This window comes from Diadema antillarum, unplaced genomic scaffold (assembly GCF_040938485.1).
Source record: "Diadema antillarum isolate AM-2024a unplaced genomic scaffold, OU_Dant_1.0 seq00000674_RagTag, whole genome shotgun sequence".
In the NCBI taxonomy this organism is placed as follows: domain Eukaryota; kingdom Metazoa; phylum Echinodermata; class Echinoidea; order Diadematoida; family Diadematidae; genus Diadema; species Diadema antillarum.
Window position 1 is genome coordinate 568,803 of NW_027271580.1, and position 16,662 is coordinate 585,464.

Below are 16,662 nucleotides of genomic sequence, written 5' to 3' on the forward strand. Positions count from 1 at the left end.
GTAAAGGAGATTTTTTACAATCTCTCATCCAGACGTGACGAGATACTGAAGTTTTCATACAGACTCCTGCACAACCACAGAGATGTGGCAGCTCTAAAGCAGAAACATTTATTTACCGAGGTGTTCTTGTTGTTGCTTTTTTTCTTAATTTCATCATCTTGCATTATCTGACGTCAATGAATTGCAAAAGTGCCATGCATAGTCAGTCTAAAATATGAGCCCACATTGATTACAGCCAGCAAACAGAACACTGCTACAGTCTTTAGCTCACCTCTGGTGGTTTTCCAGCACTTTCAGTGGAGAGGTAGCAAACCGAAGATCCCACATCTGAATGACGGGCGAGTGGTCGTCTTCGGACGCCAGTACCATTTGTGTGGCAACCTCGGGATGCCATGCAACTGCTTTACATCGTATCTACGCACAAACACAGACGAATAACAAACAAGGAAAAGAAGAAATTACGCGGTGCGTAAAATATGTCCCCGCCGGAAGTAGCATTTAGTAGCAAAATGTACAATATAGGTCAAAAGATCAAGGTCAAAGGTCAAAGAAGTCAAAGGTCAACATTCTGTGTAGAAGTTTTGAAGCCCTCACCTAGTGCCATCACATAAAGCAAACGGAATCGAAATCCGGTTAGAAATGGCGGAGTAGCATTTTGTAGCCAATGTACAATATAGGTAAAAAATCAAGGTCAAAGGTCAAAATTCTGTGTAGAAGTTTTGAAGCCCTCACCTAGTGCCATCACATAAAGCAAACGGAATCAAAATCGGGTTAGAAATGGCGAAGGAGTAGCATTTTGAAGCAAAATGTACAATATAGGTCAAAGGTCAAGGTCAAAGGTCACAACTGAAATTCTGTGTAGAAGTTTCAAAGCTCCCATGTAGTGCTATCATATAAAGCAAACAGAATCAAAATCGGGTTAGAAATGGCGAAGGAGTAGCATTTTGAAGCAAAATGTACAATATAGGTCAAAGGTCAAGGTCAAAGGTCACAACTGAAATTCTGTGTAGAAGTTTCAAAGCTCCCATGTAGTGCTATCATATAAAGCAAACAGAATCAAAATTGGCTCATAAATGACAGAGAAGTAGCAAATTGAACATTTTGATCACACACGGACGCACAGACGGACGGACGGACGGACGGACACACGGACGGACACACGGACACACGTACGGAGCCCGTTTCATAGTCCCCTGCTCGAACTCGTTCGGCGGGGACAACAAGCACCTTTAGCGGTGAGGACAGAAGACCAGGTGAAGGTAGGAACAACTTTCTAAAGAAGATCTGGATCAATTTGTAAGATCTAACCCTATGGCTGAAAGGTTGAAGATGAAATCAATGCTAACACTATACAGCATACAATTTTGGTTTTGTTTTTTTGTTATTTTATTGATGCTTGGATATTACAAACGAGAACTAAACTCCCCTCAAGGCTATAACATTCAATTTAAACATCTTATGAGCTATTACGAATGTCCTCTTCCAGTTCTTTCCATGGAACTGGCTATTATGAGGTAACACAGTCAAACTAACAGACATTGGCTTTCTTGTCCCTAAATGTCAAACTTAGTCCAGTGAGCTCATCTATATCTATTGTGCAGAAAAAAAAAGACAAAGATACATTCATAATTCATTTTACAAACACAGATATTGTGGGATAAAAGACTCTTGATGCTCACCCTTGAGCTATGATCTGTGACTTTGATGATTGGTTCGTTTTTCCTCAGATCCCAGACGACGCAGCGCCCTCCAGGGCAGGTGGAGGCCAGGATGTGCTGCACTTGACGATTCCACGCCACACAGCTGATCTCGTCTGGAGGCTATCAGTGAAGAAGAGCATTCAAGCAGTGTCAGATATTCTTTTTCTTATGTGTAGATTGTAACACTGCACATTTTTCTAAACTGAATGATTTAAGATAAGGATAATGGAGAACTAAATTCCTTCTTATACCCTGCAACAATTTGTTTTATTCTTTAGCTGATGCAAGTTTTTCATATTCACATCTATGTACTGCAACATTACTTGGACTCACAGCCCAAAGGTGTGAAAGGAATACAGAGATGGTACAACATCAGTACTTTTTTTTTTTAATATAGAACAAAACCATTTACTGTAATATTAGAGCTAATGTTGAGACACTGTAATAATCAGCATATCTATCAAATAAATAGTGTTGTTGTTTTTTTTCTCTATATGAGCCAATTTGCTGTGAGGAATGTTGTAAAAGGAAAGAGTTGGTATTTGTATTTCACAAGCTCTTGTTGTTGCAGTGAGATCTTACCAGGGGGCAAGTTACCTGCTACGTTTCCTTTGTGTCACAGACCCAAGGGTTGCAGTGGCACCCTCATCGGACTGAGCCATACTTCACCAAAAATAACAAATGACATTCCCTCAGATTGAGATAGGGCCCTACCTCAGGCTAGGCAGGACTCACCTGTGACTTTGCTCCCGGCGTCATGGGAGTGCCCGAATTGTTGAGATCCCAGATGAATATTTCAGAGTCACTGGCTCCGGAGGACAGGAGGTTGGACTGGAATGGGTTGATGTCCAAGGCTCTCACTGCACCTGAATGCTGTGAACGTACACACGACAATTTCATGTTTTATTGTCCCATTCTCACCGCACTAGAATACATTATCTCTGAATGCTCTAAACAGACAACTTGAAATCTGCCGTTCTTCCTGTAGGTTTGATATCAAAAAAATAATAATAAAAATAAGAACTTGCCCAGAAGTGCCTGTTGCAAACATACACTTTCATACATTAACCCGGTGAGGACAGATTGATTTTGCCACAACACACATTTCTCATAGACACTTGCCCGAGTATACTCGGGACTCGTCCTCAATGAGTTCATGATACTCTTCATGGGATACTATTTCAAGTTGTATACAAACATTGGCCCTGTTATGTATTCTCGTTAATTCCACTATATATCCAAAAACCTGTACTGCCACAATAACAAAGGCCCTCTGCAAAATGTGACAGGTCTGAAATACACACAACAAACAGGTACAGAGCAGCTCGGGGTTAGTTCACTGTCTTATATGGTATAAATGGGTTGGTCTGTCTCACTACAGGTACAGTTAGGGTTGGGTACAGGATAATACCCATTCAGTTTAGCATATCTTGTATTCTACATTCTGAATGCAATGTATGATTTATATTGTTTGATTTCGTGAAGTCAAAGACCTCCTCAGTCATTTGTCATAGGTACTTTTAATGATTTATAACCATATATTGTACACATCACATATTTTGCAAGTATAATATCTTATTTCACAGATTGGGATTTGCAAAGATAATCTCACAATCAAGACCTACAGCCACTCAATGAAAAATAAATAATATCCCTTTACAGGAGAAAAGTTAGTGATTTTCCTTCTCAGAGATGATACATACAGCGCATTTGTGTTGCAACAGGTTAGAGGTAGTATCTTTGCAGGTTGTTTATTTTGCGAATATCAGTCAAATCATAAAATTAGCGAAATTAAAGACACTGTGAAATATAACCAACGTGTATACAATATGCGAAATACCTGGATTCCTGTATTTCATTTTTCTACAGAAGATATAAGAGACACAGACCCCACATCCAGGTTGAACTTACATCTTCCATTTTGGTGATCAGACCATCTTCGCCTGCAAGTAGCTTCTCACCACTGTAGACGTAGATACCACCATTGTCAGTACCTCCGATTACTGTCCCGTTAGCCAGAGTGCCGTTGGCCATGCCATGTTTGCCCCATACCAAGGTGTGAAATCTAAGTAGACAAATGCAGGGGGGGGGGGGGGGGAGAGGATCTGTCACCTTTACCCTTTAACAACATCATTTCTTCAACCGACTGTTGTGATCTCCAGGGCTACCAAAATTTGTACACAAATCTAATCTAAATTCCTAAGGGATATCCGGGAGATGCTTGTGTCTTCCATACATTGCAATACATACATGTACATGATGTACATGTAATTCCCATATTAGGGTAGACTTTGTATTCTCTCATTAGGATATGAAGAGATGTTTATTCAGCCAGCCTGCTTTTAGTAATTTCTTTCATTTCAATCTCAAAAAATAAAAGCCCACAGGAAAAAAAAATGATAGGATCTGTTAATTTAGTTAGTCTGTTAATACATTTTACATTCTATACCCGTTTTGAAAAGCTGATTTAGGCATGAAATAATATTTTATGCCTCATGGTGCACAGTTGTGTTGCACAGATGCCATATGTCATTACTTGAGGATGAGAAGCAATTATAAATTACTGTCACATAAGGGCAAGAAGGTAGCACTTGTGTGAGAACACACACTACCAAAGTACTCTCCTATAGTTTGGAATATTTATCAAAGCTCGTTTTGCTTTGGTTCTTTACAATAATTTGTCATGAGCCATATGCGCCAATGCATCAAGTAGTTGATCTTTTCATCCTATGATTCAAAGCTCATGCCAGTAAGATCTCTTCAAATGTGCACAAGCTGCAAAACCAGAAACAATAGCAGCATGAACGTTTCGCAAAATGAGGCTTACACATTTTTTTTTTGTGTGTGTGTGTGTCAATCTGAGTAGACTACATGTAATGGATTGTATAGACAAAATCTTTTGTGTGCATTTTACTTTTGCGAATCGTGGCTCCTTGTGAAATTCACAACAGTTTCACGCACGCAAAAAAATATCTGGTTTAACAGGATGTGCCAAGGCCACCATCACAGTTTCACTATGCACAATGATGCATGTACAGTAAACAAGCCTACCAGGTACAGCAGTATTACATGTTAAAACAATTTACCTGTGTTGGGTATTGAGGCTTGCTACCCGCTCCATCTCCACTCCATCCTTTGCGAGATCCAGGGAGAAGATCTCCAGAGCAGCTGAGGTGCTGAACGTCGCGTCCAGCTGCTGGGCTGCCGTTCCCGTGGCAACGTATATGGGATACTGCTCGGCCGGGCTCCACGCCATATTGGCGGTGCGGTTGATCTCCTTGACCTTCATGGCTCACGCCTCTCCCGGTCACCAGCAGAAAGAAAGGCTCTGGCCAACCCCTGTGCAGACACCTGTATTTGACAAACAAGCAATGCAGCAATCAGAGCATAAATCATCTCAATGAGTGATGTCAGATTCAAACATCTGTAAGAATAACTTTGAATCACATGTATGTCAACTCTGTTATTACCACCTGACCAGTAACTGCACTTTTTATGACTTCTGTGTCATTTCACAGTGTGTTATTACAGTCTTGGCAGGATTAACTACTGGTAGTGTTTACCCTTATCTTGAAGAGAAACAGCCATCTGGAATATCACTCCAAGAAGACAGAAATCTTACATACGTTAACATACTACCAACATAAAACATTCAATACAGCATGGATGATACCTCAACTTCAATATGATCATTTTCTCAAGGGGCCAGACTTTTGGTCAAGTGATGTGTGAACTGCAGAATACTGTAAAACATGATATATTCGTGGCACGAAATTTTCGCGAATTGGAGCCGACGGTCTTTTTCGTGGCAAGAAATTTTCACGAATTGCCTCTTGCGTTCATTGCATATAGTGTAGATAAGAAATTTCGCGTGCATTTTAATTTCGCGAATCTTGGCACTAGCGAAATTCGCGAAATTAAATTGCACGCGAACATTTCTCGTTTTACAGTAAGTTCCTTCAGACAAGTGGCATGGTAATCATATGGACAACGCAACATGAATAGATACAGTACATTGTACATTGCATTTGCCTTTGACCCACGGTTACAAACCAGCAATAGGCCTATGCCTTTTCTGCTTTCTGTTGTATTAGTCAAAACCATCAGAGAACTGAAGTTCTGCAGGAAGATAAATTATGCCCAAAAATGCATAGTTGCATACCTTATGTAGACATTCACAATTTTTTTTTCTTTATGAAATCTGTTATATTTGTGCAAAACAGAGCATTTTGATCCCCTGATTTGTTCTGATTTTCCTCATTCATCTAGTGGCATACAAATGTAGTCTGGCATGCTCCACACTGCTTGCATGTATAGATATGCAGTCAAGTGCACGCACATTTGTGCTGACCCGGTGCACCAGTAAAACATTGCTGTCATGGACCAGTGCTGCAGGGAATTTAGCCAAAATCTCGTCAGACAGCTCTCGTTTGTGTGCAGAATTTGAATTGTGTGCCTGCCTGTGGTAGAAGTTGTTGGTAATTTCACAAAATTGACAGAAAAAAGTAGCATAAATTGGCCTGACAATGGTTAAAACTGATCAAATTTTATGAATTTTCCCTGCTTACAGAACCACTGCCAGTAATGGTAAATTCAGGTAGATATCTACATACACATTGTAGAGTTCTATATATTATGGAAAAATCCACTGTTAAAGTGATTTGACCTGATTACTGTATACGCCGAATATTTCGTGAGGTTTTTATTTTCGCGAATTTTGTGAGTCAGGTGCTATTTGCAAAATTAAAGACGCGCAAAAATATTGACTCTGATCCTGATGTAAATGTGACGTACTCGTGTACACTTCTTCGTTCAGTACAGGACTCCATGATCGCGAATTTTACCACTCGCGAAATCGTCGGGAATTCCCGATTCGCGAAAATTTAGACTCGCGAAATATATTATATGGCGTATACAGCAGTGGCGGATCCAGAGGGGGGCGCAACCAGCGCACGCCCCCCTTTATTTCTCGTTAAAAACAAAAGAAATAAAAAGAAAAAAATGAAATGAAACCCGGTAGTGGCACCACAAATATTAGTCATGCCCCCCCCCCCCCCTACAGAATTCCTGGATCCGCCCCTGTACAGTATATTATGGCAAAAAGGATTTCTATCAATCCACCCATAGAAGTCATAGCTTGCTTTGCAATACAGACCCAAATTTTATGCAAGCCATACATGCAAAATAATGGACATGCACGCAAGAACCAGATAGCGCCATGCCAGCTGTGGTATGTTTCATGAAGACTGCATCTGGCTTCAGCTTCATATAGTATATGTTATGTAATTATCCCCTCCCTATGTCTACGGGGAGCAGTAAAAATGATAAAACACTCCTCTCGACAGACAGATTTTTCTGTCTACGACTACACTGCTAGCTGCATGCACTGCCACTGCACTGGTACAGGCCTGCCTTTCCTGGTTAAGACACTTCAGTGGCAGTAATTTAGCAGCACTTGACCGACTGGCGAAAGGATCGATCGGTCTGTATCTGGTCGTCGAGGATACAAAAAGTGTATGTTCCGCGGAGACTGCGTCTGCGGTCTGGCTTCACGGATCAGAGGAGAGTGATAATGTCAATAAAAATAGAAGACTTCTCCGGATAGACGGATCTTTCTGTCTATATAGTTGCACGCACTGACTGCACTGTAAACGATTTAACCAAGTTAGGTGTGTTTACAGTTAGAATTCGATGTAGATCTATACAAAAATAAAACAGAACCTCAACGCAAGTCAAAGTAGCAAAACTGCACTAAACAGGCAAGTAAATAAGTTTGAAATTCAAGTTGTAAGTAGATTGTATCATATGACATTAAGGCTCTAGATTGATTCATTTAACGTCAATTGTGAATACTTTCAACATCGTGTTTGTGAAATTATCCTGTGTGGGAGTTACATGGCAGCTGTCACGGTACCACCACACACACACTGGCTTTTTGTACACATCAGCACTACGGGCAAGACCAGACAGAAGTAGCCACAGGAAATTACAGCAGCTCAACGCCAACATAAACGACACACAGATAACATACAAGGTTAATAAAATACACATAACCTCACCTTTAGCACAATCCTAGACGAAATAAATGGCGATTTTATCTTTCAATACTAGTACTCGTTGATGTTCATGGAGTCAAAATGTATTTCAGTTCTGCGAATTCTGTGAAAAACGTGACGATTTCAGCAACTTTCAGACCGGTCGGCCCTTCCTGGACAATTCAACGTGGCAAACACCGGCTACTCGTGGCTAAATTTGAACACAAGAGGGCGCAATGAGTGAAAAGGGTCAGGCTCTGAAAAGGGTGCAAATTGAAGAGCGTGCAGTCTGGAGCGAAGGGGTGCCGGTATAAACTACGACACGTATTTATAAATGATGTGGCGACATCATAATACTAAGTAGTATGTTGTTACGTGTCAGTAAATCGTACTCGTAAAATCAACATTTACATATCGAATCAGATATGTATATTCTAGTCTTTACCATTTTTGCCCAGATTGATATCATGTGCATTATTTGAAATGATATATATAGGATAATATATATAATTATATATATATATATAATATTATATGATTGTATACAATTCAATTCAATTCAATTTATTTTCATATTTCTCAATGAAGGAATGTACATCAAATATAATAAAATGAAGTGAATTATAATATCCGGCTAGGATGCACAGTTAATTAATGTAAACATATAAAACATGGCGGTCAATCTTCGTAAGTTTTGGCTCTATGTATAGATGCCAAAAAAACCCCCAATATATATATATATATATATATATATATATATATATATATATATATATATATATATATATGATGGAACCTACTTAAAAACAAGTTTGTTAAGCATAGGTTCCAAATTCTGAACAGAGTGTAAAAAACAGATGAGGAGCACGGGTGCAACATATAGGACCAAAAAAAAAAAAAAAAAAAATGAAAGGCAAGGATACCCGGGGATATAAAAGATTCTTCTCAATTACAGACAGTGAAAACAAACAACCACATTCTGCAGACGTATGAACAGTTGTTTTAGCGATGTTAACAATATGGTGTAATAATACGATTTGAACAATATTGGACAATAAAACTCGACATGTGGGTCCTCAGAAGCCTTAATAGGGGAGAACATACTAACAATTCTAAAACGATTTCAGTTAATGACAAAAAAAAAATCATTCGTATTTTCATCGCAAATAATTTTGCCATTAGCATGCCTCACTTTGTTTGGGTAGTAGAGATGCTGAGGAAAGCTGAGAACACATTATGTGCTCTGTTTCACGCATATTCATCAGAGGGCACTGTGGCATAGTGGATAAAGACTCCCGACTCCCTATTGGAAGACCCGAGTTCGAATCTCGCCCAGTGTTTACGTCCTTGGACAAGATGTTTTACCCACCATGTCCCTCTCGACTCAGGTGTATCATTATCATTATTATTGTTATTATTATTGTTATTATTATTATTATTATTATTATTATTATTACTATTATTATTATTGTTGTTGTTGTTGTTATTATTATTATTATTGTTATTATTGTTATTGTTATTATCATTATTATTATTATTATTATCGGTCGGATATGGATGTCAGAAGACAAAACCATCAATACTAACCAAACTGTATGTCGGCTACTTATTTTGCTATAGTACCTATAATGATCTAAATCAAGGTGTGAAAATTGCTAAGAATATAATTGATATAAACAAATTAAATAGATAAAATCGAACCAAATATGCTGGACCTGTCACTTCGGAATGTATTCAGAAATCATCTATAAACAAGATATACCAGTAGTCCACGTACGTGGTATAAAGGTGAAAGAGAGACAAACACGGCCCCACGAGTGTTCATGGAATAGCGCCCTCTATGTGACAGTGTTTACATGAATAGTCGCTAGACACGATTGTGAGGGGAAGAATGATTTGTGCGTTTCAAGCTTTGATAAACAAACATATCGTTTAAGCTGTTAAGATTGTGTATTCAGCCCCCTGCGTATGCGAATACGTCATACAGGGTCATAAAAAGCAAGCGGATAACTGTCTCCCCTCCCTCTTGAGCATGTGAGCTTTATTACTCAATATACTACACGTGCATTAAAATGAAATAACATGTGTCGAATGATGTGGCAAAGTACTATACTCAAAACTTTTGATGAAAAGAAGTTGAATCTAGGGCATTCGGAGAATAATGTAATACTCCTCATCTCTTACATAACTAAATTCGATTACTTTATTTCCATCCAACAGAAGGTAATAAATGGTTATACGAAGTATACATTTGACAATGTAAATCAGTTTTAACATTTCGTAGGGCTCTATAAAAAGTACAAGACACAAAGTATGATGCAAAATGTAATTATGTACGAATGAATATAATATAATGAGAAAAATACACACTTGCAAAGAAAACAAAAACAAATACGTGTAATAGTATAGCGATGGAAAAGAGCAACCTTCTGAAAAGCGGAGCTTGTAAGATGGATCACTCCATAAACTAATATGCAAATAACATATCCATCCCAAATTTATCTTGACAGCTGCAGATACAGTTTACTGATGCACTCACAACATATTGCAGACAGTAGTTATTTGAAGGTACAAACTTGCTCTTTCCTACTTACTTGGCCTGTGATGTCTATGTGAATGGATATTGGGTAATAGTATATATTTTGTATATACTTGAGTATTCAATTTAGCTACATACAATCAATGTACTCCCATAATGTGTTCGTGGAAGTGAAAATACATGTATAATACAAAGTAATATGTGTATACCCATTTTCTCTTTCTGTACGGTTTTAGTAAGAAGAAACTTGAATGAGCAGAATAAATGCCTTTTTCAACTTGCATTGATGGTAATATTCTTGTTTATTAATGGAGACTCACGTCTTGCCATATCAGCCTTGCACGTCCCCGTTTGTCATTTATATACTGGTGGTTTTTTTTTCCATTCAACTCAATAGCTCGATCACCAAAGTTTGTCCGTTCGTTTGTTGCAAGAAGTGTTCTTCTTTTCTTAATTGCAGTAGAATTGATTAAAAATGGTACAACGGCAGAAAACTTTTTAACAAGCAGATATTTTCTGAGCCACTCTCAATAACTAATAAGGAATCGCCCTCCCAGTACGATTAACATGGATTCAGCGAATGCACAAAGATTTCTTAAATATTCACACATTTAAATTTTGCGGAAAATTACACTCAATGGTTATTCGAGTCTTATTCGTTTTATGATAAATAGGCGCCACCAACGTTAGAGTGGAATCTCTATACAGCGATTGAAATGTCACTGCAGTGAAACAAGGCAAAGGAATGGGACTTTCACAAATCTTCATTTATATGGTAAATGCATAATTATATAATCCCTAAACTTTTTACTGCCATATTTTTAAAGGTATATTTCATATACTCCATAACCGGAGGAACTGGGTCAAGTGCACGTTCTCTTTTCCAGAAAAATTATGTGATTCATTTCATATCTTATTCTATTATATATAGTTCTACACAGTGATGTCTTTGCACTGTCATGGACAGTGGTGTGGTTAATCGGCTTCGTGGGCTTTGACCATTGATTTAGGTTTCGATCAAGTTTTTTTTTTTTTCATTTTAACGACAATGAAATTCTCACCTTCCCCCACCCTTCTATTTTCTCTCTCCTCTTTTTTTTTAAACACTTTTCCTTTTCTTTCTAATTTTGTTCCGTCTTTCCTCATTTTTCTGCGCTTTTTGTAGCTGTAAGCTTGCCACCCTCCTATTTCCTCTTTTTCCCACGAGGTACCCACATTTGTTATATCACAGGTCTATTTTTTTAAGGGGGCACCCCCCATTTTTTGTTTTCGCAGAATAGAAATGTATGTACGTGTGTTAATGTCTCTTTGTTTGAATTTAATTGAATATCTATTTCAATGATTTCCAGCTGGAGAGGGCGGTATCAACCAAACTTTTAAGAATATTAGTAATGAATTATGGTCTCATTCAAACTTGTAAATAATCCTCCATAGAAACACACGCGTTGAAAATAAAAAATAATAAGTGTACAATGTAGAAGAAAGATTCAGTGTCTTTCGTGTTTAATTTCTAAAAGCAGACCAACTTATTTCACTCAAGTCCAGAAATTTGCAAGGGGGTGACGCCTCAGAGATACTAAGGCTGCGTTCACATAAGTATACTATTCAGGTATTCGGTGCTCGTTTTCGAGGGCACGCGAATAGCTTGAATAGAACGATAGGATTTCCTAACACCGGTTCACATAAGAGGGCACTATTCGAAAGTACCGCATAGCTGCGAATAGTATAGCATAGTGGGAATCGAGCTTGTTCGATTTTTTTTGCAGCGTATACCGTCTCTCGTTTATGAAATAATGACAAGTTTGGTCTGGATTTGCCCTTTAGCAAAAATAATCATGTAGACTGACATTCTGATGCAGTTTGCAAATTGTTGATGAGATTGCTGGGATGTAGGAGGAAGAAATCCTCACTGCATGGGATGGGGAGTTGATGGTGCGGGTGATGGTATACTGGGTGCCCGAATAGTGAATAGTGAATAGCGAATAGCGAATAGCGAATAGCGAATAGCGAATAGCGAAAAGCGAATAGCGAATACCGTATACTTTATGTGAACGCAACCTTAGAAAAGATTATCGATACGGTTTCTTCACTCATACCTTATCACTCGACCAGATTTTGCCTTTAACCCTTTCTGTGCCAACAAGTCAAATGAGCACAAATTTTGAATGCAAACCTATGAAGAGGTAATCAAGTTGGCACGCAGAAGATTAATCATGCACAGGGCGTATGCCTCAACTGTACTTCTTAGTATGCGAAGTATATACTATATTTATACTCCCGCTTTGCAGGATTATTGTTCTGATGTGAATAACTAACTGATTAAGACTATGTAATTAAGGGGAAATATACGATCATGGGAATGACGCGTCTCAAGACGACGACGACGACAATAACAACAACAACAACAATAACTACATCATCATCATCATCATCAAAACAAACAAAAAGTACATCATTATCAACAATAACAATAACACGTGTTTTCTGAATATATATGCCGAGACAATATAATGTAATTAAAAGAAAGCCTGTCCAGATTCCAAAATAATGTAATTAAAAGAAAGCCTGGCCAGATTCCAAAATGAGGTGTATTTTGTAAAGAGATTTACCCACATTACCACATTTAATTACTCCCGAACAGGCTGATATTGCGCACTTTTTTTCCCTCCATATGAACCTTTTCCTCAGATTTATTTCAGTATATAAAATTTGGTACGGAAAGGTGATGATGCTGGGACTGGTCACTTTACAAGACAGGTTAGTGTGAGATCTCATGAACGGAGATTACTCAGTATCCTATTTTTCTTAAACATTCATAGAGTTTCCCAGATTTCAAGCATTCGCTATATTTGATAGCCAGCCATATCGGTAGAAAACGGGGGGGGGGGTGGCTATTTTCTCTCACATTATTCTTATTTGTCGACGTGCAGGGGCGGATCCAGGGAGGACCTCAACCGGCGCACGCCCCCCCCCCTTTATTTTTTGTTGAAACAAAAGAAATAAAAAGAAAAAAAAATGGGGGAGGGGTGCGTGCGCCCCCCTTTAATTTTGCAAACACGCCCCCTCTTTACGGAATTCCTGGATCCGCCCCTGACGTGTAGGCCTCACTGTAAATTCATCGACACTTATAATGTACCGTGAGAAATGCGTGATTATAATGACTGACGTTCACCACATCGTCAAAAATAATGTCAATCCCGTTGAAACCGAATCTATAATGAAATCAAATTACTGGTAGCGACTTCGTCATCGTCATGACCACACCAGCATATTATCATGATTGTCATCATGTCATCATAGTGTCGTCGTCGTCATCATCAGCATTATAAACACCATCATCGTCACTATCGTCCGAAATTATAATCGTCATCATCCCAAATTCATAGTTAATTTATTTCCATCAAAAAAACAAACAAAAACAAACAAACAAACAAACAAACAAACAAAAAACAAAAAACAAATACATGATACAAAGCGGTACGTCATTTCGACTTTTATCCACTTGGGAAGGACAGATCATTGAACACAATACAAAATATATGCACAGATGGTATTACAACCCCCCCCCCCCCCAAAAAAAAAAAAAAAAAAAAAAAAAAGAAGAAAAAGAACAATGCACATCGTGCACTTTGCCATTGTAACAAAAAAAAAGTATAATCATAATCATAACGTCATCAACATTACTATCAAATTGAGCGTCAACGAAAAAGCGTCAAAAACAACAACAATAACAAAAATCAAGAACATAAAAGAAAATATATGAATATGTAAGTATTATGACAATATATGTAAATATTGGTCCCTCCTTGTAATTAATTTTATCAGTTGTGACCAGGGCCCCATTTCATAAAGAGTTTATTTGATGACAACTCTTTGCTGGAATGACTATTGTCATGTAACGACAAGAATACAGCTTCCAGATTGGCTGTTTGCTGATGTGGAAAATGGTCATTCCAGCAAGAGTTGTCATCCTAACATCTTTTATGAAATGGGGCCCAGGTCGGCCTCCGTGATATCGATTTATTGGTAGAAATTGTATTGTGTATGTCATTTATATATATAATATATTTGTTAAAATGTATCAATTTGAGAAAGAAAATGCAGAAATAAAATCGAATAAAAAAATTATAACTATACATCAGGGCAATCCAGCCCTTGGTGGGCAGGTGGGAAGACTTCCCATTGATTTAGGGTATAATACTGCAGACGTGAGAAGTGAGATATATACCTTAAAGGGATCGTACAGTTCTGGTTGAGACCTAATTTCAGGTTTCTAACATTTTTAGGTGAGATAATGAGAAATCTCATATGAAATATGAAAGAGCATGCAATTTTATGAGGAATTCAATGTTTATTTGATAAAAATTGGTTTTGAAATGGCTGAGATATCCAAAAAAGAACGATTCTAATAAAGTGTGGGACCCACACTTTGTAACGATCGCTTTGTTTTACTTTGTTTTTGGATGTTTCAGTTATTCCAAACCCGATTTTCATCAAATAAACTTTGAATTCCTCTTGAAATGGTGTGCTCTGTGCTATATCATAAGTGTTTTCTTGGTATCTTGCAAAAATTCGAAAGCCTATTTCTCATCTTAATCAAAACTGTACTATCCCTTTAAAGGGATGTACAGTTTCCGTTGAGATGGGTTTTAAGGTTTCCTAGGGTTGTTTTTTTTTTTGATGATTTTTTTCTTAGATAATGAGAAACCTTTTATGAACTATTAAAAAGGATATAGATAATTCTAAGAGGAAGTCGAAGGTTGATGAAAATTGATTTTGAAATGGCTGAGATATCCAAAACAAAGTGATCCCTAATGAAAGGTGGGATCCACCTTTTATTATAGGGATCCCTTTGTTTTACTTGGTTTTTGGATATCTCATCCATTTTAAAACCGATTTTCTTCAACTGATAAACTTTCAATTCCTCTCAGAATTGTATTCTTCTTAACAATACATATAAAGTGGTTTCTAAGTACGTCACAAAAGTTAAAATCTTAATACTCACCTCAACCAATACTAAAACCAACCATCCCATTAAGTCTGAACTCATCCTTGCGGAAGGTATTCCATTTTTTACCTTCTACAGGTCCCCGGCGCGACATAGTCGGGGACAAATGAAGTCACGTTTCGGGTACATTCAGGGGTCACACACTTGACTGTTAGGTACAGTACCCCTTCGCGGGAGAGACTGGTTGGAACACACAACGAACTCACAAACAATGTTTTGTTGCCCCCTGTGTTATCCTCATAATATTTGGAAGACTTGAATGCTTCTATGTGGCAATCATCGGTTTTTTTCTTTTTTGAATGGTTGCAGAGGGGTATACTATAGAGCAGGAAAGCTCACTCGGGTTGGTGGCGACATTCTTCCATACTTGGCTTTATTATCAAATCGAATTAGCTTTAATGGATAAATTGACACCTTCAAAAGTTCGACAGGCAATGTTTACGTAAACACAGCCGAAATACGCTGACTTGCAAATACTATACACGTCCTCGTGCTGTGACAAGTTTCAGGTCTATTTCATCTTATATTTTCCATAAAAGACAGACAGGAAATAAAAAGAATAATGCCGCTTAACAATAATTGTTACTATTTTCCAACAATACAGATTGTGTTTTTAAGGCCTACCCCCGTTTTTTAGGTAAACAGGAAAAAAGTTTTGTAGTGACTATTAGTATAGTGGCGTTCATATTACTTCATAATATCATAGGACCTCCTTAAAGTTCTTCATTTTAGAACTGTAGCCGTTTGTCTTCAATATCTAATCCTTCCATAGACAAAATGATGCATTACATTAATTTACACAAATAAATGAAGGGCTTGATCACAAAAAAAAAAAAAGTTAAGCGCCATTTTCAAACATTTTAAAGTAAATTCAGCGAAATAAAACCTTTCCAATGATTAAGAACGCGTCGAACACACTTTTGACCCTTGAATAGGGATATCAACACATTTATTAACTGCTTCAATTCCACAATTCGTAGTGTTATATTAGCAGGTGCAGTGCAGATCGAGGTACCATAAAATCTCGACCTATCAAAACTCTGTGTACTCACCACGCACAAGTAGACTACCAGTCGCCTAGTCAACGAGTACCGCTCGACGGTGCATTATGGGATCGATCTGGCAGGCTAACCTCTCGGCCATTTTGCCTTCGCAAAGAAACACCGGATTCGAGTGATGGGCCGCGAAAGTCGACGTAGTCGAAGCCCGACAAACTTAAGCTGTTGTCAGACATTTTGATACCAGTATAGATATTGCAGTATCTTTTAAAGGATAGATTTTACACCATATAAATGAGCGAGGACTGTTCGAGGAATTTTACGACCGCTTTTCCGTCCGTCGCCATGGAAGCTAGGTACGCTTTCCCATAGCCGCGGAAGA

At 38.1% G+C, this 16,662-nt stretch overlaps 1 protein-coding gene across 1 annotated transcript in view; it reads right to left on the reverse strand.

The window, feature by feature from the left end:
* Positions 1-7,916, reverse strand: part of LOC139736914 (protein transport protein Sec31A-like) — a 30,545-nt gene extending 22,629 nt beyond the window's left edge. The window contains exons 1-6 of the mRNA XM_071647588.1: positions 7,760-7,916; positions 4,787-5,051; positions 3,612-3,765; positions 2,436-2,573; positions 1,680-1,820; positions 272-414 (exon numbers count right to left, since the gene is read on the reverse strand). Coding sequence (XP_071503689.1) covers positions 272-414; positions 1,680-1,820; positions 2,436-2,573; positions 3,612-3,765; positions 4,787-4,989 — 779 coding nt within the window. The 5' untranslated portion in view covers positions 4,990-5,051; positions 7,760-7,916. The remainder of the gene's footprint in view (positions 1-271; positions 415-1,679; positions 1,821-2,435; positions 2,574-3,611; positions 3,766-4,786; positions 5,052-7,759) is intronic.
* Positions 7,917-16,662: the final 8,746 nt, after the last annotated feature.